The following is a 26,053-nucleotide window of genomic DNA, read 5'->3' as shown; positions in this document are numbered from 1 at the left end:
CACACACACACACACACACACACACACAAATACATGTAATATAAACCCAAACACTGAATGATCGATTCTCAGAGCCACTGTCATTCAGTCATCACAACATCCTTGTGAAGCTGGCAGGCGACTGCACGTGACAGAAGAGGAGAACAAATTCTAGAAGTATAAACGGGTTTATTCAAGATCACATCAGGACCCACAGCTCACTCTGATCACTGACTCAGTACAGAAAGTGTCTATGGCAGGAAGCATGGGGGCAGGATGCAAGGAAGAACTTCCCTCTGGAACGTCTTAGAGGTCAGGGTTTAGAATTGTGTTTCTTAATTCTCTCCCACTTCCCCATAGGATGACTTGGGGGCAAAATGAGGCTGAGATTGCTGAGTCCTCAAGCCATCAGGGAACACAGGATTTTTATGGAAGTCACGGGGATGCGGGGAGCTATTTTGTGCTTATACGGATTGGGGTTACTTCCTGTGTCTCCCCCAGGACAAGAGAGACGGTCACCTCTCAGTCTGTACAAAGATATGCTATGGCATTGGTGGGGTCCCCAACCAGGTGGCCTCCAGTGCCTCAGCTTTCTACCTGCAGCTCTTCCTACTTGATGTGGCCCAGGTGAGTGTGGGCAGTGGCCCATGGCCTCTGACTTTCTACCTCCTCTCCACATTTGTCCCCATGCTACCTCTTCAGTTTTGGTAGACAGCTCTTTGACCCAAGTTTAATAACAGCATAAAATGCCATGGAGGACAATCTCTTCAAAGATACCCATTACATCCTGCTTGTACTAGGAAAATGAGAAAACAGTCAGGTATTGTACCATACACGTGTAATCCTAGCATTCCTGTAGAGAGGCAGAGGCAGGAGGATTAGGAGTTCAAACCCAGCGTCAGCTACATAGCTAGTTTGAGGCCAGCCTTAGCTACATAAGACCCTGTCTCAAAACAAAACAGGGTGGGGATCAGAATGTAGTTCAACAGGTAGAGTACTTGCCTATTGTGCATGAAATGGGCACACTGATGCAAGCCTATAATACCAATAGTGGAGACAGGGCTGGAAGTTCAAAGCCATCCTTGTCTACATAGTGAGCTTGAGACATAAAATCCTATCTCAGCATTCTCAACCTCTGTAATGCTGAGGTCTTTTATCACAGTTCCTCATGCTGTGGTGAGCCCCAACATAAAATTATTTCATTGCCACTTTATAACTGAAATTTTGCTACTATTATATATATGTAATGTATTCTGATATGCAGGATATGTGGGGGTCATGACCCACAGGTTGATAAACACTGTCCTACCTCAAAAACAAAAAGCAAACCAAAAGATAGTGGCAGAATGCCTGTGCACAGGTATCAATCAGCATGACCCCTCTCCTGGGGGCTCTGGTGTCCCTCAGAGCTTTCTAGAATCATGTCCTGGGGTGGAGCCCTTTCCACCATGGCTCTAGCCCCAGATGAGTTCCCAGATGTTCACCCTGGCAGACAAGCAGGCCTGGCTGTATTGTCAGACTTTGTGGACCCTTGGTTGTATCCATCCTCTTGATGGTTTCAGATCCCCGCTGCCCAGGTGTCACTTGCCTTGTTCGGAGGGAAGGTGTCTGGGGCAGTTGCGGACCCTGTGGCTGGCTTCTTCATCAACAAGAGCAGAAGGACAGGGTCTGGACGGCTAATGCCTTGGTGAGCAGTCCTTTGGTGCTGAGACTCCTCCCACCCCTTGGTTCTATGTCACTGTCACGGCCTTGGGTTTCTTAGTTGATATCTGTGGATGACTAGAAGACACGGCTGCACAGTATAGATGAGCTAGGTCAGAGTATACGTCATCCAGTAGCTCAGAGACAAGCTTGGAGATTGTCTGTCCCTCATCAGGTGGCACAGGGCTTCCAGGTCTGTCTGTGGCTCAGCGTGCTGAGACTGGGCTGGCAGGCCCTAGCGCAGAGGTTCTCAACCTTCCTAGTACTTTGGCCCTTGGGTACAGTTCATATTGTGGTGACCCCAACCATAATATCATTTTGTTTACTTCATAATTGTAATTTTGCTACTGTTGTGAATCATAATGAAAATATCCTAAGCAGGATATTAGATATTTAACCCCCAGAGGGGTTAGGATCCACAAGTTGAGAACTGCTGTCCTAGAGGAGGAGCAACTAGCTTGTGCTCCAGGAAGTCAAACTCAGGGCCTGATATATGCTAGCCAAATGCTCTACCACTAAGTAATCCTCCAGTTCTCCACCAAAGGCCAGAGTCCCAACAGTGAATCCATTGCTTCTCTTCTATCTCTATGGCTCCCTAAAAGCCTCGGCTCCACGGCTTCTCAGACAGGGTGAGGTTGTCCCTCCTGGGTCCTTGGTCCCCATGCTGTAGGCACAGTACTTCAGCTGTACTTCTACAGGGCTCTGGGCTGCATGCCCTTAATCGCACTGGCCTACTTCTTCCTGTGGTTCCTGCCCCCATTGACCAGCCTGCGTGGGCTCTGGTATACCAGCTTCTACTGCCTGTTCCAGGCCCTGGCTACGGTAAGTGTGTGACCTCTCCTCCTAAGCCTGGTTCTGGTGAGCTTCACTGCCAGCTTTGATTACCATTCAGAGTAAGGGTGTTGTGGGTCTGGACTCTGCTCTGACCTGCCCAGTGCTTGGAAACCTGTCATTACCTCTGCTGGCCCTGCTCAGGGTCCTTGCTTCTGAGCCCTTAGCTCTAAGGTTCAGATGATTTGTCCTTTTAGGAACCTGGATGGGACAGGGTGGCTGCTGACTTTTGCATAGCCAAGTGGCAGGGGAGAGGAACAGTCCTCGAGTGACAGTATAGGTGGGAGAGGCTGTCCTAACCTCTGAGGGGCCATTCCAGTTCTTCCAGGTACCCTACACTGCGCTCACTATGATCCTCACCCCTAGCCCCAGGGAGCGAGACTCTGCCACTGCATACCGTGAGTATGGTTCTGTGTTTAGGCTGGGAGCTGCCGTCCTTCAGATCGTGCAGCTTGCCCCATCATCTTGTACATGCCCTGTCTCCAGGGATGACCATGGAGATGGCAGGGACACTGTTGGGAGCCACTGTTCACGGGCTCATTGTGTCCAGCGCCCATGGATCCCAGAGGTGTGAGGATACTGTGCACCCCAGGAGTACTGCTGTCTCCCCAGATATAGTAAGTGTCTGAGGGATCCAGGACTCCTCTCCCCTCTGAGGTCAACTGCTTCCTACAGGGATGCTCTTCTGTCTTTTCTTCCTCTTGACTGGGGTGCTGACTGTACACTCACCCTTTTCCTACTTCTCTAGCTGAACTCACAAGCCCCAAGACCCAGCAGGTAGGTTCTCCACTAAGCATGTCTTGAAGGAAGGAAGAAGGGAGGGAGGGGGAAAAGAAGTGGGAGAGAACCACCAATTGGCTCATTGGTGGAGCGCTTGACCAGCATGCATGAATTACTAAATAGGTTCAATCACCAGCCATGGCCAAAACCAACCAAATAACAACAGCAAGAACACAGCCGGACATGATGATACACACCCGTGATCCTGGCACCTGGACACTGAGACAGAAGGAACATGAGTTCAAGGATATGTTTGGTCATTTAGTTAGTTCAAGGCCAGCCTGAACCATATGAAAACTGTCTCGAAAAAACGGAAGTATTCAGTGTGTGTGATTTTGTGAAAAACAAAAGACCACCTATAGACAAGAACAACAACAGATCAGACTACAGCTCAGTTAGTAGCCGTCTAGCCAACTGAGTTATCCAGCAAGTATAAAGGAAGCCCTTCAGCACCTCATAAGCCAGCTGTGATGGCTCACAGCTGGAGACCCAGCACCCAGAGGTGGAAGCAGGAAGATCCCATGTGCAAGGTCATCCTTGGCTACATAGTTATAGGCCAGCCTGGGCAACAACAAAGAGCCTGCCTCAAAAAACAGGAAAGAAATTCACAAACAAACTTACCACCAGTTTCAGAACAATGAAAGCAGCCTATCAGAGCCAAGGACAGTGTGCCTTCCAGGCTGAGGCCAGGGCAACTGCTTGGAGCTGAGCTGGAAAAGCTACTCCACACCCACCTATACTCCTCCCAGAAGCCCCCTCTGTCCTCCTTGGCTATCACCCCATGCATCTCTTTATCTGCATCTTTATTTTCTTTGTATTTGACATTGTTAACTGCCTGTGGATCTGCCCAGCCCTCCCTCCCCACTGCCCAGCCCTTATTGTGGATGAGGGGAGACTTACTCTTCACTGTAGCCTCAGGGTCTAGGACACAGAAGCTAACAGCTATGCCTGTTTGCTGAGTAAGATGGGGCCGTAAGCATGCTGACCTCTGGTCCCATGGATGTTTCCTTCTATATGAGAGCAGAAAAGCAAGTCTGTACTGAGCCCTTAGACCTAACAGAGTAAACCAAAGGAGAAGCCAGCATCCTCGGGCTTTTGGAATGATCTTTCTGCTGGCACTAAAACTCATGCTTTCCTCCCTGGGCTAGAAACATTATCCCCAGTGCAGTTCTGTCCTGTTCTGCAGGCTCGCCTCTATTGTATTGCAGCTGCCGTGGTTGCGTTGACTTACCCTGTGTGTGGCAGTTTGCTGTGCCTAGGAGTGAAGGAGCAGCCAGGTATGGGTGTGCAGTGAGGGCTTGAGAGGCAGAAGCTGGGAGCAGGACTCCTCCTGGGGAGTGTGTTTTTGACTCTGCCAATCCAGGTACCACCCTCCTGTTTTGTAGAAACTTCTGCTCCAGCCTCAGGCCAAGGCCTGAGCTTCTTCACCGGCCTGGCCATCACTTCCCGGCACCCACCCTACCTGAAGCTGGTGATCTCCTTCCTGTTCATCTCAGCTGCCGTCCAGGTACTGCTGGCCAAGTGATCTTTGGTTTGCGCTGTCTATGCTTATTGTAAACAGGCATAAAGTCTCATGTTACCCAGGCTGGCCTTGAACTTGCAGTGTAGATGATTGTGGTCATCAGCTCCTGATTCTCCTGGCTCCATGCAAGCGGTGGGGTTACAAATATGCATCATAGTGCCTAGTTTTGTAGGCTGAGAGAGGGTAGAGCAAAGAAGAAAAACCTGGGTGTGGCTGATGTAACTGGGGCTCTGGGAAGCTGGTGGAGTCTGGGATGGCATCCTCTTATTACCTAAAATCTAGTAAAGTCCATTTGATCTTAGCTATGCGAATGGAGACAGTGCACTAGAAATGGCTCATATTTATTTTGTGGGGAATCCTTTGAATTCAAAGACTCAAAGGAGAGGCCATACTGGAGACTGTCTCTTCCATGATTCTGAATTCCTGCCGTTCACTGCATATGACTGTTTCCTGTGCATCTCCTCAGGTGGAACAAAGTTACCTTGTCCTGTTCTGTACACACGCCTCTAAGCTACATGATCATGTCCAGAAGTTGGTGCTAACCATCCTGGTAAGGGGGCCAACGAGGTGGAGGCTGGAGCCCTTGGGAGCCTGAGCCGAGACCCTCTGTGGCTAAAGTTCTAATGGTCACATCTTGTTTTAATCTCATTCCAGCAGAGGGAGGAGGAGTTGGGGTCCAGGCTCAAAGTTAATAGCTACTGGTTCAAAGCAGACAGTTTGAGGTTAGGTGTCCTACCTAAAAGCAAGGGCTTTGAGATCTGGGAGAAGGTGTGGACTTCAGGACCCTGGTGGGATGATGCTGTCTGCTCACAGGTCTCAGCTGTGCTGAGCACCCCACTGTGGGAGTGGGTTCTCCAGCGATTTGGGAAGAGGACATCTGCATTCGGGATCTGTGTAAGTGAAGCAAGAAGCAAGGCCTGAGGGTGGCTGAGGAGGTAACCATGGAGTCTGAGCCTAACGGGGCTAGACCAGTGTTCCCTTGTGTCTGCTGGGCCTAGCACAGGACCAGGTGCAGGGCTTATCGTGAATGGCAAAGACTGAGCTTGTTAATGAGAAAGCAAGCCAGGAAGCGGTGAGGGGTCAGCTCACAGGCGTGTCTCCCCAGGTGATGGTGCCCTTTTCTATCTTGTTGGCTGCTGTGCCCTCAGCACCGGTGGCCTATGTTGTGGCCTTTGTCTCTGGCGTGAGCATTGCTGTGTCCCTGCTGCTACCTTGGTAGGCTGGATGATGGGACGGGGGACTGGGAGCCTCATATCCTTCCATAAGGGAGTCTCTCTTCCTCCTGCTGTCCTGATCCCTGTGTGGGGCCACCAGTTGCTTCCTTCGAACTTCTAAGAAGGAGCCAACAATGGAACAGAAGGGAACACAGACATACTGTTGGATGGTTGTGGGCTTGTTTTGGGAAGAAAGGACTCCCACTCAATCTCTGCCCTCCTGAGGACTCGCAGCTGGCTGCTGATTTTCAAAGGGAAGAGGGCTGACTCCATGCACCTGCCCTTAGGTCCATACTGCCAGATGTGGTGGATGACTTCCAGCTGCAGCACCGGCATGGCCCCGGCGTGGAGACCATCTTCTACTCATCCTACGTCTTCTTCACCAAGCTGTCAGGCGCAGGCGCCTTGGGCATCTCTACCCTCAGTTTGGAGTCAGTCCTAGGGCAGGAGTATTGCAAAAGCACAAAAGACCAGGGGGTGGGAAGAGGTCAGAGCCTCTGCCCTACAGCCACCCGTGAGTCTGGAGTGCATGCTCCACTCCATGGAGTGTAAGGGACTCCATCGTCAGGACTAAAGGGGTCCCAACTCCTCCCTGGCCTAATCTGGATAGAAGTCAGTTTTCAGGAGAGGGTGGGGTGACATGTCTGTGGCTTCTGCACCCAAAGGGTAATGCTCAGCAAAGCTGACGAAATGAGAGAGCTGATGGTGTTTTCTCCAGGTTCGCAGGGTATGAGGCAGGAGCCTGCCAGCAAGCAGAAGAAGTGGTGGTCACCCTCAAGGTCCTCATTGGTGCTGTGCCCACCTGTATGATCCTTATTGGCCTGTGTATCCTCTTGGTTGGCCCCACTCCCAAGATACCAAGACAGGACACCTCCTTCCAGCTAAGCCTTCGGAGGTGGGCAGTGTTTGAACCTGGGTACACATGGGCAGGGTTACCAACCTAAGGGACACACACATACACACAAACACAATGCTCAACAGCTAACAGCAGCCTGTCAGTCCTGCCGCGCTGGCCAGCTAAGTCTCCTGATTTCAGGCTACTTGCCTTAGCTTCAATGACATGCTTTGCTCCTAGATTTCCTTCTATCTCTAGTCTTCACTCCCAGTCTTCTTCTTGGGCTACCTCATAGATGGGAGATGCGAAGGACCCCTAGACCTCCCTTGTACCCCATCTACTTATGAAACCTAGACCACCTCACACCGGGTGTGTTGTCACCCTCTACCCTGCACTTCTGTCAAGTTGGAACTTCCTGGTCTGTTTTTGCACGCCTTTACTCACTGGCCCACCGGCACATCAGCCAGGTGTGGGAGGCCTGAAACTCAGCTCAGACTCTCTCCTAGGCTTCGATTTCTGGTCTCCAGCTCAGAGAGTGGAATCATTGTCTGCCCCAGTGCCAAAGCCTGGGAGCCTCCTTCTCTTCTCACGACTGCTGAGAGGCTTGTCCTTCCTCTACTATACACCCCACTACATGGAGGATGTATGCTCAGGGCTTTCCCGGGATAGTACAGGAATCTTGCAGCTGAGGAAATATTACATGAATCCCAGTATCCCAGGAGCTCAGCACAGAGCCCGAGGCTACATATGTACTCAGGGACCGTATGCTGCCACATCAACTCACATCTGGCCCCGAGATGTTCCTACTTACAAATACACATGTGGGTGTCCGTGTCTCCACAGGACACACAAGGCAGCATTATCAGCAGCCCCTCACTTCTCGTGGCTAACAAAGTCAGCCTGCAGCAATAGGGCCCAGAGGTCATACATTCACTCTAGCAATGCCTAGAGGAGGGGGACTCGCCCGATGGGACTTGGAAGGGACTGGGCTGTGGCTGTAACAGAGCTGAGAGTGGAGAGTTGTTGGCACACAGGGAACAGCCACAGAAACTTCTGTGCACTCTATGACAGGGTGGAGACCCTCACCTCACCTCTCTTTCTCCTTGGCTCTTCTTCCCTCAGGAGGACTAGCTACAGCCTTGCCTGAACTTTAAGGGGACTTCTGTGAGCTGGAAAGGAGAAATCTGCATTTTCTGGAACTCTCTTCATCCAGCCCCGGAGCACATGCTAACAACTTAGCTCAGGGCATTTTCCCTTGTGCATGGAGACTTTAGGGACATGTCCTAGGGATGGATGGTCCAGGTTCCAGAAACTCCACCCCACAGCTCCTTGCCTGTTGAACCGGGACCCTTTCAGGCTTGTACCCCAGTCTGTTCCACCATCAAGAAACCTGCTTCTGAGGCCGGGCAGTGGTGGCGCACACCTTTAATCCCAGCACTTGGGAGGCAGAGGCAGGGGAATTCCGAAGTCCAAGCCAAGCCGGGCCACAGAGTGAGTTCCAGGACAGCCAGGGCTACACAGAGAAACCCTGTCCCAAAAAACAAAAAAAAAAAAAAAAGAAAAGAAACCTGATTCTGAAAGCATCGTCCTCGACAACATCAGGAAGCCTCTGCCTGCCCTGGCCTGTATATTCCCTTTGCTACACGGCAGAGCTCCGACACAGGAACACAGATGCAGGCCCGGTTTGCACTGAGATTCCAGTGACCACCTGGACACAGTGTGAATGGGCAGTCTGAGGAAACAGGACATGTTGGAGGCTAAGCAGGTATTTATCCAGCATTTTGCTCTGTTCACACGAGTTGAGGTCCCTTCTATCAATAGACAGAGGATGACATGGAACCATCAGAGGCTAGCCACTTTTACAAATTGTGAAATATTCTGAAATTCTATGATATATGATATATAAAAAACCATATAATAGGAATTACAGTTTTCTAGGGTCTCTGTCTCTGAGGGAGAAAGATTCATTGGAGTTTATTTTTTTTCAAAAACAAATTTAGCTGGGTATGGTGATGCATACATGCAATCCCAGCACTGGGGAAGTAAAAGCAGGAGAATCAAGAGTTCAAGGCCAGCCTCAGCTATATATCAAGTTTGAGGGCAGCCTGAATAACCTGAGACCCTGTCTTAAAAGCAAACAAAAACTATGCGGGGCAGTGGTGGCACATGCCTTTAATCCCAGCACTTGGGAGGCAGAGGCAGGCGGATTTCTGAGTTCGAGGCCAGCCTGGTCTACAGAGTGAGTTCCAGGACAGCCAGGGCTCCACAGAGAAACCCTGTCTTGAAAAACAAAAAACAAAACAAAACAAAAAAAAAAAAAAGCAAAAACTAAAAAGCTTCTTTCCTACCAAGTGGGTAAACGTGACTGTGGGTGGCAGACCATCCATGCTGGAGTCCCCTGATGAGAAGCCATTATGCATAGCTCTTGCAGGAGCCACCATAGATCAGACACCATGTTGTGTGCTGGATGAATTAGAAAAGATCAGGGCAGCCCCCAGCCCAAAACCAAACAACTCACTTCTCTTACTGCTCTCCTCACCTCCTGCCATTCCTATCTCCTCCTTACCCGCCACCCCAGAACCCATTCAACTTAGTTTCAGCCTCCATAATAAAGACAGTGCAGCGTAGCAGGACAAACTCCAACACACAGAAAAGAGAAGGAAGTTTGTACACTGTTTCTACTTTTGCCACAAGTAACTGCTTGATTTACTTGTTTTTTTGTAAAGATTTATTTCCTTTATGTGTACATGTTTGTGCCTGACTGTATATGTATGTAGATGCCTGCAGAGACCAGCAGAGGGCGTCAGAGCCCCTGGAGCTATAGTTACAGGTGGTTGTCGGCTGCCCAGTGTGGGTGCTGGGAACCAAACCCTGACCCTCTGCAAGAGTAGTTAATGCTCTTAACCACTGAGCTATCTCGCCAGCCCTTTTTTTTTTTTAAAGAGGATTTACTTATTTTATGTATGTGAGTACTCTGTCACTGTCTTCAGACACACCAGAAAAGGGCATCAGATCCCATTACAGATGGTTGTGAGCCATCATGTGGTTGCTGGGAATTGAACTCAGGACCTCTGGAAGTGCAGTCAGTGCTCTTAATTGCTGAGCCATCTCTCCAGGTCCCTCACTAGCCTTTTCTTTGTTACTGTTGTTGTTTGAGACAAGATCTTAGTAGCACAGGTTGGCCTTAAACTCACTATGTGGCTGAGGCTGTCCTTGAACTGATCCTGCTGCCTTTAGCACTCAAATGCTAGAATTACAGGCATGGATGACATCTGGTGAACTTGCTTTTAAAAATCTAAGTTTAGTTATTTAGATAAGAGGTATGTTGCCTGAGCTGGCTCACATCCTGGGCTCAAGCAAGCCTTCTCTCTTGGCTGACTGAACGATAGATGGTTGTTTCTCGTTTTAACAAACATCTTGTGTACACCTCAGGATGGATATGTCAGTTAAACTTATAATACCCGACAAGTCACCAGCCTATCATGGTTTATACTGATTGCCAACTTGAAGGGTTTAGAATTGCCTGGGATACCTGAGGTGGGAAGACCTGCCCACTGTAGGTGACGCCATTACACAGGCTGGGCTTGAGGCTGAAGAGAATGGAGCGAGCAAGCAGAGTGTAAGCATCCATTCCCCTCTGCTTCCTGACTGCAGATGCACAGTGACTGGCTGTTTGGAGCTCCTGTCGCCATGTTTTACAAACCCTGGATCACTGAGCTAGAATAAACCCTTCCTTCTTTGCATGACTTTTATCAGGGTTTTTTAAAACATTGACAGGACAAGTAGCCAATACACTGAGGAGACCCTCAATGCTACTACTTAGTGAATGCTGTGCACTGTACTTCAAGACTTGGTATCCCTTGGCTTGCTCACTACCATCTGTGACACACATTCCCCCCACCCCCCTTTGGCTCTGCTTCTTTGGTGCTCCTTAATCTTCTCTGCCTTCCCAGAGCAGTGTGATCTCACTCACATCTCACCGCCGCCTACCTGCTGCTGCAGACTCCACTTCGACCCTCAGCTCCCCAGCCCCAGTGCCCCTGAGTGGTGCTCAGGCAGCCCCAACATCATGCATCCAAACAGAACCCATCACCCTCCCTCCACTGACCAACACTAAATGCTTCCGTAGCAGAGTACTTAGTAGACCAAGAACAAAACGAAATACTTCTTCCTGAAAGAAATACCTGCCAAAATCCTACAGCAAATATCATTTTTTCTATGTGTGAGACAGGACTTTACCGTATAATCTAAGTTGGCTTCAAATTCACTGATGTTGGCTTAGCCTTCCAAGTACTGGGATTGCAGGCATGCACCCTGCTTGAAGGTTTTTTGGGGTGGAGGAACAGATAAGGACTGAATCATAGATAAGCTATGAATTATATCCCTAGCTCAACACTCCTCATAGGAATAGAAAATAAAGCAATCCTTACATTCACATGGAAGCACACCAAGGTACTATACTTGAGCAAAAAGAGAAGAGAGCCCGGCCTGGAAATACACTACAAGGCAATGTGCAGTAAGCACACACACAACAGCGTAGTCACGTGGAGGTAGGAGACCAGAGGGACTTCTCAAATATCTGCATATGGAGATATTTACAAAAGTATCCAAAGCAATATGCTTCATAATTTCAAAAGTAAAGCCAGGAAACACCAAATGTCCATGGCAGCAGTGTTGTAAACTGTGCCAACTCACAACAGTAAAAATAACACACACGTCAAGAGGGTGCATCTTAGAGACAGTCCTGAGTGGGGGCTGTGAGGTGGCTTAGTGGGGAATGTGCTTCTGTGTAAGCGTGAAGACTTGTGTTCAAAACACCCAAGTGTAGACTGGGACAGCATGACAGTGCTCACCTCACCCCAGGGTTTGGGTGGGGAGTGGGGATGGGAGAGACAAGCAGATCCTAGGGGTTCAATGGCGGGTCAGTCTAATCAAATCAGAGACTCACTCCAGGTTCAGTGAGAGACACTGCTGTCTCAAAAAACAAGGTAGATGAGCTGGAAAGATGGCTCAGTGGTCAAGAGCACTGGTTGCTTTCCCTGAGGACCTGGGTTCTGTTTCCTGCACCACATGGTAGCTTGGTATCATCTAGGTCTCCAGTTACAGGGAATCAGAAATCCTGAGACATGAAGGTAAAACATGCACACATATAAAATAGGGTGGAGAGTGATGGAGGAAGATGCCCGGTGCTGATCTCTGGTGTCTTCACACAGGCACATGGGCACCTACACATGTACATATTCATCAACTATACTTGCAGGAAAGGATGGCAGGCAGACAGGCAGGATGACAAGTCAGAGGGCTGGGGAGGTGGCGCAGTCAGAGCACCTCTTGCCCTTTTAAGCATGAAAATCTGAGTCTGATTCCCAGACTCACATTAAAAAATCAACAAAACCACCTGGTGGTATAAGGTTCTAATCAAAGCATTTGGGGGGAGGTGAAACCAGCCAGATCCCTGGCACTGACTGGCCAGCTAGCCTAAGCCTTCTTGGTGAGTGCCAGACTAATGGGGAATACTATTTCAAACAAAAGAAGAAGAAGGAGGAAGATGAGGAGGAGAAGGAGGAGGAGGAGGAAGAGGAGGAAGAGGAGGAGGAGGGAGGTGGATGGGACATGAGGAACACCACCTGAGGGCTCTACATAAATATGCACATGCGCACATTCACACACACACACAGAGAGTCAGAGAAGACCGTATATAATATACCATTTGTTTAAAGCTCAAAACCAAGAGTGAACATTGTGTCTAGGCCAATGTGCCTCGGGGAGGGAATGAGGAAGCAATAATTACTAAAATCAGGACACCTATCAGTCACCTTCGGCGCTATGGAGACAGGATTAGAAGAAACACACAGGAAGCCTGAAAAGGTTCTAGTAATATTTCAGCTCTTGAGAAAGACATCTTCATTTTAGTCTGGAACTCACTGTGTAGACCAGGCTGGCCTCCAACTCACAGAAATCTGCCTGCCTCTGCCTCTTGGGTTCTGGGTTTAAGGGTGCACACCAGCACTGCCCAGCCTCTACAAAATCTTTTTAATGTGACATTAAATACGCTAAAGGACTTAGTGCTTCTCTCTAGAGCCAGCAAATAACAGGACTGGCTTCTATTATTCCAAAGACTGTATTAACAGCAGAGGCCAAGGAAACATCTGTGTAAGAGTTGCCATCAGGGCTCAATTTTTGTCCTAAACTACGTGTCTCTACCCTTTCAAACCGCCATCCCATAAACAAACATGGATCAGGTAATGCAGTTTGTCGAGCCAAGTCGGCAGTTTGTAAAGGACTCGATTCAGCTGGTTAAAAGATGCACCAAGCCCGACAGAAAAGAATTCCAGAAGCTCGCCATGGCCACAGCGATAGGATCTGCTGTCATGGGCTTCACTGGCTTCTCTGTGAAACTGATCCATATCCCTATTAACAACATTATTGTGGGTGGCTGAGTCCTTTCTCATCATGGGACGAGTGAACCAATCAGGGGGTGACAAGCTCATGAAGTAAAACGTTGCCTGGATGCTTTGTGTTTTTTGTTTCTTTCCATCTTCCTATGAGGTTTTTTATTTCTAAATTAAAATAATTTCAAAATAAAAAAAAAAGAGTTGCCATCAGTTGGAATCAGATTTATTATAAAGAAACAATCAACATTCTGCACTATGTCCACCAGAAGAAATATCAAAGTGGCAATTATGCACGTCCAAATCCAGATAGTCATAAAGACCACATCATTGGAACAATCAAAACCGTCACAGTGGCTGAGATTGGACTCACTGCAAGCATTCTGCCCTGAGATTATAAAGTACATCTTGAGGCAGCCACGCTGATCTTACTTGGGGTCCCTTAGTCCCTCTCTTTGCGTTCATAATACCAGTGACCTCATCACACCCCAGCCACTTCCTCTGCAGATGGAGCCAAGCCTCAGCCTCCCCTCAGCCACCACTGTCCAGGCCACTGATTACAGACATTCGGCCTTCCCGTCCATTAGCCCAGCTGTTGCCTAATGCTTCTGAACCGCAAAATAGGCCTTTGCATCTTTCCTAGCCCAGCTCCATCTTCATAAACTGCAGCAGACAGACAGGAGTCCCCAAGGCACAAGACACTTCCTCTCTGGGTGCTTTTAAAGGACAAGGGGGGCGGGGTACGTGTGTTAATGGAGCCTCGATGACTGAGCAAGGCATCTGCAGATGTGCTGCCCCTCCCCCCAGGCCTGGTCAATCTGCAGGCTGCAGGGCCTGGCAGGGGTTACTGCCTGCAGCTGCGAGGTGCAGCTTAAAGGATCAGGGTCTTTCCCACTGTACTAAGCCGGTGCCTTATCATGTGTACACAAACTGAGGCTTTCTAGAGCTCCTTCAGATCTCTGTGAAACTTTCAATTTTTTAAAATACTTTCTGATCCTACACTGATCTCTCAGATTTGAAAGGAGTTAAGAGAAAAATAGCAAAGTTAATGAGACAAGTGGGGCTGGGGGTGCACGGCTCAGTGGAAGCCAGAGCACCTGTCTGTCATGTTCAAAACGGGTCTGAGCCCCACCTCACAAACAAACAAACAAACAAACAAACGAAAAGTTAACTAAGAAGGCTAATTCTTGGGAGGGAAGGATGGGAACATTTTGTGATCCTCAAACTGGAAAATAAAAGACTACAGCTCAAGGAGAGCACTAGGAACAGCAAGGCAAGAGAACAAGGCGTGGTCTCCCCAGGTGGGTGGCCGCGAGCGATCACATGGTCCCAGGGGAGTCAAATCTTGGAAGTTTATTAAAAATTTGCCCAGAGCACTTTTTAGCAGTGTCTGGACCTCTGTCAGCCAGAATTGTGTACAGGAGCAAGGGGATTGTTTTTAGATCTGGAGGGGGCAGGCCACCCTCAGAACTTCCTCCTGATCCAGGCAGTCCTGAGAGCAGAAGTCTCTGACTTCCTTCGCTCGGAATCCCTGCTGCCCCAGGAAGTGGGTTAAAAGGCTGCACTGAAGCACAGGCTCCCTAGAAGCTCTTCTCACCCGCATCTTTAGAGCAAGGAGAAGACCTACCCTACTCCATTGCATCCTACGAACACTCGCAGGCAGCGCTAACAAACTTCCAGCCAGGGAAGCGAGGCCTTGGAGAAATCATAAAGTACAATCCATATGCCCATGTGGTATCGTTTCATCCTTAGAATTCTGTCCTCAAAGTGGCACAGTCATGAAGACATAAGCAGCCACTTGCCCTGTTACCCAGAAGCACACAGCCCAAGGGGAATCATGTGCTCTGCAAAACAGCCATCAGGTCATGCTATTGAAACAACCAGCTGTGTCTACATCCTGGGGAGCAAGGTCTCTGAAGACTTCAGGTGGAGGATTCGGATCCTTACTGTGAGAAAGAGCTTCCTCTGGCTTGCACAGGCTGCCATCTCTCACCACGACTGTCTGGGCAGCTGTGAAAGTTAATGGGATGAAGTCTTGGCTGTCGGCAGAGAGGAGGATCCAGTGGGAATCTACAAAGCAAATGAAGTGCAGAGTACTTTAGGCCACTGTATGATGCTCTAAGGATAAACAGATGACCGCAAGACATCGTCACTGCTGTTAGGTCTCATCCTGGAGCCGGGCGGTGGTGGCGCACGCCTTTAATCCCAGCACTTGGGAGGCAGAGGAAGGCGGATTTCTGAGTTCGAGGCCAGCCTGGTCTACAGAGTGAGTTCAAGGACAGCCAGGATTACACAGAGAAACCCTGTCTCCAAAAACCAAAAAAAAAAAAAAAAAAAAAAAGTCTCATCCTGGAGCTGGAGCTGCTCTGGGACCATGCAGCCCAAGGCTGGCCACATACTGGTAAGCACAGGAACCTCGGGTGCTGGGGTCACAGGTACCACAGGTACTCACTACTACACGGGGCTACCTTGTAAAGAAGGAAACTTGGTAGTTGATATAAAACCTTATGAACTCCATCACCTAATACTTTTCAGAAAACATGGAGATGAAAAGATGGAGTTGTATTAGGGTCAGAGCACAGGGCAGTGCACCTCACGTGGGTCACTCAAAGCTAAGAACATAGAGTTTTCCTCGGGACTGGCATTTATCATATGGGGCTGTGTATATAACAGCATGCAGGTGTTCGTCTGCACACATCAGGACGTATACTAGTTTCTCTAGAAACTTCCTGAGGAGGTTCCATCCATCAGGGGAATTTTTCATTCGGTACATTAGGACCGACTGTAGCTATCCAAGGAGGGCGAGCTGACTAGACGTAGGACAGCGACTGGAAGGTCCCAGTTGTTCTGGGGCAGTAGTGTGGTACATACTTGGATCATCTCTGGTCCTTCAAGTCTCGGAGACCCTGTGCTTTACTTCTGAAAAACATACTTCAAAAAGTAAAAGACAAATATGTAGAAGGTTTTTCTTAGTGTTATTTATAATGGTTAAAACTGAAAGTGACTGAGTCTGGAGAGATGGCTCAGAGGTTAAGAGCACTGGCTGCTCTTCCAGAGGTCCTGAGTTCCATTCCCAGCAACCACATGGTGGCTCATAACTGTCTATAATGAGAGCTGGTGCCCTCTTCTGGTACACAGGCATATATGCAGGCAAAACATTGTATATATAATAAGTGAATAAATCCTTTTTCTGAAAAATAAATGACTTAAATCTGTATTTTTTAAATTTTACTTTACAAGTATGAGTGACCTGCCTGTATGTATGTATGTGTTTGTGTGTGCACGGCGAGCATTCGGAGCCTTCCAAGGACAGAAGGCTAGATCCAATGCCCTCGTCTCCTAGGCCAGTGTGCCCACGGTGTACAGAAAAAACACTCATACAAGCCGTGCAGTGGCAGCACACGCCTTTAATCCCAGCACTTGGGAGGCAGAGGCAGGCAGATTTCTGAGTTCGAGAGTTCAAGGCTAGCCTGGTCTACAGAGTGAGTTCCAGGACACCCAGAGCTATACAGAGAAACCCTGTCTCAAAAAACAAAAAAAAAAAAAAACAAAAAAACAAAAAAAAAACCACTCATACATATAAAATAAAGATAGAGCTGGAGAGATGGCTCAGCTAAGAGCACTAGCTGTTCTTCCAGAGGACCAGTGTTAAATTCCTAGCAAGTGCATGAGGGCGAACATACATCAGTAACACCAGTCACAGAGAATTTAACGTCCTCTTCTGGCCTCCATGGGTATTGCATGCATATACATGCCTGGAGAAACACATAAATTAAAAAAAATGATAATAAATATTTAAAAATAAAACAAAAATAAGCAAACAAGAAAATATGAGAAAATAAAAATGGTATACCTCAGAAATAATACTAACTTATCTGTCAAAAATGGCAATTGTAAAGCCATATTATAAATATATCTGTCAAAACAGAAAAATGTTACAATGCTAAAGGGAAAAAATAAAATGTTTTATGTTCAATGTGGTAGCTGCTGGTAAAAAAATGAGCTGGTTGGTAGAGGTGCATGCCTTCATTCCCAGGACTTGGGAATTCTGTATGTTTGAGGCCAGCCTGGTCTACAGAGTGAGTTCTAGGACAGCCGAGGCTACTAATAAAAAAACAAAACAAAACAAAAAACAAGCAGCCATGTTCCACAAGTGCCTTGCTAACACAGTCTCACTGTGTGGTCCTGTCTTTCACGTCCCCCCATTCTTTCCACCTGAGAATGTCAACTCCATCAACACTGCAGTGTTTCCACGGCCAGTGCACTGGATCACAACAGGCACACTGCAGTGTTTCCACGGCCAGTGCACTGGATCACAACAGGCACACTGCAGTGTTTCCACAGCCAGTGCACTGGATCACAACAGGCACACCGCAGTGTTTCCACAGCCAGTGCATTGGATCTCAACAGGCACACTGCAGTGTTTCCACGGCCAGTGTACTGGATCACAACAGGCACACTGCAGTGTTTCCACAGCCAGTGCACTGGATCACAACAGGCACACTGAAGTGTTTCCATGGCCAGTGCACTCATGGCCTTGCAGCTCAGTTTCCTTTTGTAGAAGGTGTACATTTTCCAAGCTGGGTGTAAGTCCCTCAGGAAAGGGCTTGTATTCAATGGGCTGTACTGTCTCTAGTAGGCCGGGGTATATCGTAGGCAATTAATCATATTTATTAACTACTTAGTGACTCTCTTGATTGGCTGAACGGTACCATTTCCACTCCTGAAGCTTCTGAACAGAAGGGAGGGACAGGGTGCTCTGGCTCTCACCTACCGTGCAGCATTTCAACAAGGTGAAGGCCGAACAGCTGTTGAATGGTACTGAGCCTTAGCTTGCCGTCACAGAGAAGCACAGCTCTTTTCCCAGCAGGACCTACAGAACAAGGTTTCTTCAAGTAAAAGGAAAAATGGTTAACCGACTGTTAAAGCAATGGAATGACAGCTCTCTTTTTTTTTTTCAAGACAGGGTTTCTCTGTATAGCTCTGGCTGTCCTGGAACTCACTCTGTAGACCAGGGAATGACATCTCTTAAGAACAATGGAGAGGGAGCTAGATACAGTGGATATGGCTCAGAGCCAGCACTGGGGGATGGGGAGCAGAGGCAGGAAGAGCTCTGTGAGTTTAAGACCAGCCTGATCTATAAGGCAAGTTGAGGCCAGCCTAGGCTTACACAGTGAGACCCTGCCTCAAAACACAAACATTTTTTTTTGAAGTCACGAAAGAGTGAAGTCATTTTAGAAGTGATTTAAAATATACCCAGAGGAAAATATCCTTAAATTGTTACAGTTCTAACTTAAGACTCATTATGAGCCTAAAAGCATAATCATGAATACAGAATAAAAAATATTACTTCTAGGGCTAGGTGTGCTGCCTAGTTTACTTGGCACAAGGTTTATTCATTCGAGAGGAAGGCACCTCAACTGAGAAAATGATGGCATAAGATTGGGCTGTGTGTAAGACAGTAGGGCATTTTCTTAATTAGTGATTGGGGGAGGGCCCAGCCCATGGTGGGTGGGGCCATCCCTGCACTGGGAGTCCTGGGTCTATAAGAAAGCAGGCTGAGCAAGCCATGGGGAGCAAGTGAGTAAGCAGCATCCTTCTATGGTCCCTGCATCAGCTCCTGCCTCCAGGTTCCTGACTTGCGTGACAATGAGCTCATTCTTCTGATGAGCTGTTATGTGGAAGTAGGGGTGAAATAAACCCTTTTCTCCGCAGGCTGCTTTTGAGCATGGTGTTTCATCACAGCAAATGTTTCATTACTAAGATACCAGGCCAGTGAGATGGCTCAGTGGGAAAAAGCACTTGTCACTTAGGTTGTGATAACCCAAGTTCAATCCCTAGAATCAAGGTGGAAGGAGAGAACTGATGTGTTTGTTTGTTTGTCTGTCTGTCTGTCTTAAGACAGAGTCCTCGATGGCCTGCAATTGGCTTTGAAAACAAGGCTGACCACGAACTCAAGATTCACCAACCTCTGCCTCCTCAGCACTGCCACCACGCCTGGCTTCTGATGGTAAAAGTTGTCCTCTAACCTCTACATCATGCCATGGAACAGGCATGCCCATCTCACACATACATACTGTGATGGTTTGTATATGCTCAGCCCAGGGAGTGGCATGATTAGAAGGTGTGGCCCTGTTGGAGTGGGTGTGTCACTGTGGGCATGGGCTTTAAGATCCTCACCCTAGCTGCCTGGAAGTCAGTATTCTGCTTGCAGCCTTCAGATGAAGATGTAGAACTCTCAGCTCTGCCTGCCCCATGCCTGCCTGGATGCTGCCATGTTCCCACCTTGATGATAATGGACTGGACCTCTGAACCTGTAAGCCAGCTCCAATTAAATGTTGTCCTTTTTAAGACTTGCCTTGGTCAAGGTGTCTGTTTGCAGCAGTAAACCCTAACTGAGACATATTTTATATACAAACACACACTGATAAATAAAAGTTATTTTTACATTATACATTACTTTTAGTTATTATTTAAGTATCTTCATTAAGTATTTGGGGAACAGCGTTACAATGGAACTGGAGGTCTGGTTCAGTGAAATGAGTCAAACTAATTTTATGTGTCTGAGTGTTTTGCTGCACATGTTTCTGTACACCACATGTGTACCAGAAGAGGTCAGAAGAGGGCTTAGATCCCCTGGAACTGGAGTTCTGGGTGCCAGGAACCAAACTCTGGTCCTCTAGGAAGGCAGTGCATATCTTTCTTTCCTTCCTCTCTTCTTCCTTCCTCTCTTCTTCCTTCCTTTCTTCCACCCTTCCTTTCTTTCTTTCAAGAGACTTTTTTTTCTTTTTTGAGAGAGGATCTCACTATGAAGGTCTGGCTGGTCTGGAACTCATTATATAGACCAGGCTGGCCTCTAACTCACAGATATCCTCCTGCCTCTGCCTCTCAAGTGCTGGGATTAAAGGAATCTGCTACTATGCTCAGACTAGTTTATGTTCTTAACCACCACCTCTCCAGCTCCTAATAACTTTTAAAATACCAGTAGAAAATGGTATTAAATAGTGAGTTCTCCTCAAATGGTAGAGGTTGGTTTAGCATACACAAGACTCTGAGTTGGGGGCTGGAGAGATGGCTCAGCAGTGAAGAGCATTGACTGCTCTTCCAGAGGTCCTGAGTTCACTTTCCAGCAATCACATGATGGCTCACAACCATCTGTAATGGGATCCGATGCTCTCTTCTAGTTTATCTGAAGAGAGCAACAGTGTACTCACAGACATAAAATAAATAAACCTTACATTAAAAAAAAGAATTAAAAAATAAAGACTCTGAGTTGGTCCCCAGCAAAGCATAAAACCAGGCACTGGGGTGCACACATGTACTTCAGAGGTGAAGGCAGAAGGATAAGAAGTTTGGGGTCTTAGTCTGGGGAGATGGTTTAGGCAGAAAAGTACCTGCCACAAAAGCATTAAAGCCAGAATTAAATGAAAAAACAAAAACAAAAAATAAAAAACAAAACAAAGCAAAAACCCACCAGGAGAGGTGCTGGCTGGGATGGAGATGGGTGACCTTGGAACTCACTGGCCGAATCAGTGAGATCCAGGTTCAGTGAGAAACCTGGTCAAGTGGAAAGCCTTCCCTCTAGACACAATGTGCACATGCACATGACTCCCATGAACACATACATATACTACCCACAAGAAGTTCAATGTCATCCTGGAGAGGCTAGCCTGAGCTACATGGATCTGATCTCAAAAACAAAACCAAAATTGTAGAACTACACTCTTCAAATTTGCACTTCACTTCTTAGAACCAATCCAACAAAAATAAAGGTACTGAAACAAATGAGTAAATATACTATTTTAGCATCATTTGAGGTACCCAACTGAAAACGGAGCTGGCTGAACACGCATACTCAGTTTGAGGCACAATGCACCCTGTGACTCCACTGTTGTAAAACAGTGACAGCGCACTCCACACACACTGTGTGTATCAAGCAAGGATCTGTGTTACATTTTATATGTATGTAGGCAAATGTGGGAGGAGCCACAAGACTGATGGTTAAAATAAGTGAACATGATGAAACAGAGCCATATCCAATGTGAAAAGAAGTGTCCCTGATTAAAAAAGAAAAAATGGGGGGGGGGGGGGCCTGGAGAGATGGCTCAGTGGTTAAGAGCACTGATTGCTTTTCCAGAGGTCCTGAGTTCAAGTCCCAGCAAACTTTGACATGGTGGCTTACAACCATCTGTAATGAAATTCAGTGCCCTCTTCTGGTGTGTCTGAAGACAGCAACAGTGTACTCATATACATAAAATAAATTTTTAAAAATCAAAGTGTGACTATTTGCATCTGCATGTATAACGATACATCCAAAACATTTTATTTTTTATTTTATGTACATTGGTGTTTTACCTGCATGTATGTCTGTGTGAGCGTGTCACATCTTGGAAATATAGACAATTGTGAGCTGCCACATTAGTACTGAGAATTGAACACCAAACACCAGTCCACTAAAAGAGCAGTCAGTCCTCTTAACTGCTGAGCCATCTCTCCTGCCTCAAAACATTTTAAATAATTTCCCTCTCTCTCTCTCCCTCCCTGTAGCCCCCCCCATCACACACACACACACACACACACACACACACACACACACATATCCCAAAGGTTTTCATAATGAACAGACAATCCTATTTTTCCCCTAAATAAGTCAACAGAGTGTAGTCATTAATTTCCACACCAAGGATATGATAAAACCCTGCTAAACCCTGGTGTGAGCACTTCTGGTCAGCTAACATCCATCTAACTGTACAGAGGAATGGCAAACTGCTCTAACAGGTCACTGGGCTTCACTCAGAGCTCTCCCCCCCTCCCCGCAGTGTTGCTGGCGGGACAGACTGGATGCAGGAGCTTCCTGCATAGTGGAAGTTCCTCCAACAAGATGTTACCTGGTAAATGAGGTAGACGTATGGAGGATCCTGAGAGGGTGGATAAGTGGAAGAGATGCGTTTCTCCTTGTGTAGAAAATCCATGAGCTCAAAGAGATACTGCTGCATCCCAACCAGGTGCTGAGACAGGATTTCCAGCTCTCTGGAAAGTGGGCAAGTTTGCTTTTCTTTTTGTAAGTTCTCTTCTTGAGGTGCATTCAGTTCTGGGGTGCTGGTGTGCTCTGGGGTCCTGCTGAGTCTAGGCAAGGCTGTGCAAAGCCAAGAGGGCCTGTGAAGGGTTTCATGGACAATGGAATCACTGGACAGAGGGGACAAGGGATTTTGAATTTCTTGAATAAGGGCTCTTCCAGACTTCCCACTTTGAGTACTAGAGTTAGCTGTTAGCAAGAGCCCTTGGCCCAGGGGACTCGAACCCAGGGAAAGGCTCTCAGTGAACTTTTTTTCGCTATCTGTTTTATTTAATAGAGCACTGATGTCAGAGTAAGCACCCTCACTTTCAGCAGATGTTCCAGAAGATTCTCTTCCCAGTGTTATTTCTCTAACTATCAGATGAACAGTATACTGCTCAGATTCTGAAGAAGGAAGGAAGGCTGTTTCAGTGGGCTTTTGTTTCCCTACAGCAATTAATAATAATCTGTTTGTCAAGAAACACACGCCTTTTGGTCTTTCGTTCCTCTCTAACTGAATTTGCTGGATATTCGGCATAGAAGATGGAGCAACGGAATAGATCAAAATCACGTTACACGTATTGGAAGCCACGGCCACTAGCTGTGCTGTCAGGTTAAATGCTATTAAATCAGGAACCAGAATGCCCGGAATAGCGACCTTTTTTGTCATGGTAATTGCTTTCTTAAAGGTTACCAGGATCAAATGTGAAGAATCTTGGCCAGTTCCTGTCAAGTAGTCCTTTTCTCTTAAACAAATAAGAGAACTCTGCTCAGCTAGGGATGGGTTGAAATGTATGTGAGTCAGATCCAGAGGAACTGAAAAGGGAGAAACTGTCACTCCAGAATGTATTTCTGTAGCAGCTCCCTGCTCACCTACAGAGGGCGCTTCACTCACAGGATGAGCATGGACAGCCCCATCTTCACCATTCGGTGGACCATCAGAGGATGCACTGAGGCTACAAAGCTTACGGAGTGGAAGTTCAGTGGCTATAGCAACCTGTGAGTTCATGGCGGCTGTGATGGAGCGGATGGAACAGTTCACAGGAAACACTGGGTAGTAGGAGCAGCTGTGAAGAGACTTCTGAGAACGGTCCCAAATATACGAATGAAGGCTGCTGTCTACTGCCACCACCAGCCTCTGGCCATCCAGGGTCCAACAAGCACAGTAAACTCGGCCCTTGGTGTTGATGTCCACTTTTATCCTGCAACCATCTTGGTAAACGTTAGGAAAAATGGAAACATCGTGTGCAGTCAACACAGTCAGGACGGCGTCTTTTGGGTGCCACACGCAGCCCTGAGGAAGGATAGGAAGTGACTCTCTGATTTCAGAGGTCTGAGACAGCTGCCATTTGCTTGATCCTGAAGTCCTGGGACACAGCTGCCACACGGAGACAAGCGTCCTGTGCTGGATGGCAAGCAGAGCGGGCACGTGCACTGTGCTGACTGGGGCCCAGGAAACCCCACAGACAGATTCAAAACTTCCAATGACTTGGGAGTCCCCGAACTTGGCCTCTCCACTATGAAGTTGTAAATCAGTCAGCACCACACGGTTCCCATCAGTCCAGGCAAGGCCCTGGGTTGGATGTACTGCTTGATTCAGTGAGTTCAGTCCTGTCCTAAGCAGTTTTCCCTTTCCCAACTCCATCCTTTCTGATAAAGGCTTTCTGAAATGATTAAGGAGGAAAATTACAAAGGGGTGTGGGTGGCGCATGCCTTTAATGCCAGCACTCAGGAGGCGGGGGCAGGAGGATCTCAGTGAGTTTGAGACCAACCTGGTCTACAGGTCAGCTAGTTCTGTAGAGTGGGACTCTATTTCAAAAGAGAGGAGAGGAGAAGGAAAAGTTATAATCAAGCAAATGCAGAAGTTATATCTTTAGGACAGACCTGGACCTTCACAGGTTAATGCTGTGGGACACAGGAGAGCAACTTGAAAATTAAGAGACTACTATAAAATGTAAGCATGAAAAGCAATGCTAGGAAATGAAACTTTCTCAAGGAGTAGTTTTAGAACTGGAACATAGCCTGTAATATATTAAAAACACAACACACACACACACAGGCACATGTGTGTGCACATATGAACAATTACTGAATTTAGATTTAGAGTTTCTCCTGGTATTTGTAGTTCTTTTTCCTCTCTATTTTTAATTTTTTAGATTTATTTATTTTATGTGTATGAGAACTTGCCTACATGTATACAAGATGCACTATGTGTGTGTGTCTGGTGCCTGAGGTTGAAAAATGGTGTCAGATCACTTGGACCTGGAGCTATAGACAGTTGTGAACATACATACACACAAACTAACTCTCTCTCTCCAATAAAAATACATATTGGGGGGGAAAAAAGAATCAGGCTCTGAAAATAAATAAGCAGAGATCAAATGAGACTAGGTGGGGGAAAGCCAATCATCTCACCTACCACATGCCTGTTCCTGTCTATTTGTGTGTGTCCTGGGGATTGAACTCGGGCACTCAGGCTTGGCCCTCGGTTGTTTTGTTTTGAGACAACAGCTTGCCTACTGTGTCACCCTAGTTAGTGTGAAACTCACTAAGTCGTCCAGGCTGGCTCTGAACTCTCTGAAATTATCTTGCATCAGTCTCCCAAATGCTAAGATTATGGTGTTGATCACCACAGGCACTCTTGCCTAATCTTTATGTTAGAATGAAGAGAAAGCAAACATAATCCTTAAATTCCTATTGCCATCAATACAGGAGTTTCAATTTTATCTTTTTGTGCGGTGCTGGATATCAAACCCAGGGACTTATGCATGTTAGACAAGTGCTTACCTACCTGATCCCTGTCGCTATTTTACATTAGAAGTTTATTAAGTTCAAATTTGATACTAAAATGTTGTGAGTAGTCTTTCTATGAGCTGTAAAATGAAGGGAAGTAGGCAGGTATACAGAGTGAACTTGAGGTCCAAGGTTAGCCTGAGACATATAGGTTTTTGTTTTTTAGAATTATTTATTTATTTTATGTATATGAGTACACTGTAGTTGTCTTCAGACACACCAGAAGAGGGCATCAGGTCCCATTACAGATGGTTGTGGATACTGGGAATTAAACTCAGGACTCTGGAAGAGAAGTCAGTGCTCTTAATTGCTGAGCCATCTCTCTAGCCTGAGACAAAGTCTTTCTATTATGTGGCTCTGAATGTCCTGTAACTTGCTTTGTAGGCCAAGCTATCCTTGAGCTCATAGAGATCTGCTTGCCTCTGCCTGTCTCCTGAGTGTTGGGATTAAAGGCATGAACCATCATGGTGGATGAGAGAATAACTTTTATTTTAGATAATGAAACCAAAAGCTCCAAAAAGTTAAAAAAAAATTTACAACAAAATATGGTTAAAGACCTAAATGAATAAAACAATTAAATAAGCAAGTCTGCAAAATATAAGACTACTTTACATACTACAGTAAGCCGATCACATATATAAATGTTCATAGCAGCAATCTTTGCAAGGGAAAAAACTAGTACAAGCACATAACTCAGTGGTGGAGCACCTGCCTGGGATGTTCTGGTGCTAGGTTCAACCACTCATCTAGTGAGCAAACACTGAAGTTCAGGTCCATATTCTCAGTGCCTTGGAGTAGAAGGCAGGAGGATCAGGAGTTCAAGGCCATCATTGGCTTTACAGCTAGTGCAAGGCCAGCTTGGGCTGCATGAGACCCTCTCTCAACAAAGGGAACAGAACAGGCAGGTCAGAGTGTGAAGTGATACTCCGTGAGACACGGATACAGAACAGG

The 26,053-nt window shown here is 47.0% G+C and overlaps 2 protein-coding genes and 1 pseudogene across 2 annotated transcripts in view; 2 read left to right on the top strand and 1 right to left on the bottom strand.

Moving 5' to 3' along the window:
• Mfsd2b (major facilitator superfamily domain containing 2B) overlaps positions 1-8,016 on the top strand; it is a 10,667-nt gene extending 2,651 nt beyond the window's left edge. Inside the window, exons 2-14 of the mRNA XM_028779396.1 lie at positions 481-606; positions 1,542-1,666; positions 2,379-2,502; positions 2,831-2,909; positions 2,998-3,128; positions 4,478-4,568; positions 4,677-4,798; positions 5,280-5,363; positions 5,627-5,707; positions 5,919-6,028; positions 6,315-6,458; positions 6,746-6,922; positions 7,985-8,016. Coding sequence (XP_028635229.1) covers positions 481-606; positions 1,542-1,666; positions 2,379-2,502; positions 2,831-2,909; positions 2,998-3,128; positions 4,478-4,568; positions 4,677-4,798; positions 5,280-5,363; positions 5,627-5,707; positions 5,919-6,028; positions 6,315-6,458; positions 6,746-6,922; positions 7,985-8,009 — 1,419 coding nt within the window. The 3' untranslated portion in view covers positions 8,010-8,016. The remainder of the gene's footprint in view (positions 1-480; positions 607-1,541; positions 1,667-2,378; positions 2,503-2,830; positions 2,910-2,997; positions 3,129-4,477; positions 4,569-4,676; positions 4,799-5,279; positions 5,364-5,626; positions 5,708-5,918; positions 6,029-6,314; positions 6,459-6,745; positions 6,923-7,984) is intronic.
• Positions 8,017-12,900: 4,884 nt separating this feature from the next.
• On the top strand, positions 12,901-13,373 carry LOC114631115 (annotated as a pseudogene).
• A 91-nt stretch (positions 13,374-13,464) lies between these two features.
• The window catches only part of Wdcp (WD repeat and coiled coil containing), an 18,463-nt gene continuing 5,874 nt past the window's right edge, over positions 13,465-26,053 (bottom strand). Inside the window, exons 2-4 of the mRNA XM_028779395.1 lie at positions 22,143-23,973; positions 18,029-18,143; positions 13,465-15,324 (exon numbers count right to left, since the gene is read on the bottom strand). Coding sequence (XP_028635228.1) covers positions 15,113-15,324; positions 18,029-18,143; positions 22,143-23,954 — 2,139 coding nt within the window. The 5' untranslated portion in view covers positions 23,955-23,973 and the 3' untranslated portion in view covers positions 13,465-15,112. The remainder of the gene's footprint in view (positions 15,325-18,028; positions 18,144-22,142; positions 23,974-26,053) is intronic.

Source organism: Grammomys surdaster, unplaced genomic scaffold, assembly GCF_004785775.1.
Source record: "Grammomys surdaster isolate TR1022 unplaced genomic scaffold, NIH_TR_1.0 351, whole genome shotgun sequence".
Classification (NCBI taxonomy): domain Eukaryota; kingdom Metazoa; phylum Chordata; class Mammalia; order Rodentia; family Muridae; genus Grammomys; species Grammomys surdaster.
Note: the sequence above shows the minus strand (reverse complement) of the source record. Positions and strands in the feature narration are given on the sequence as shown.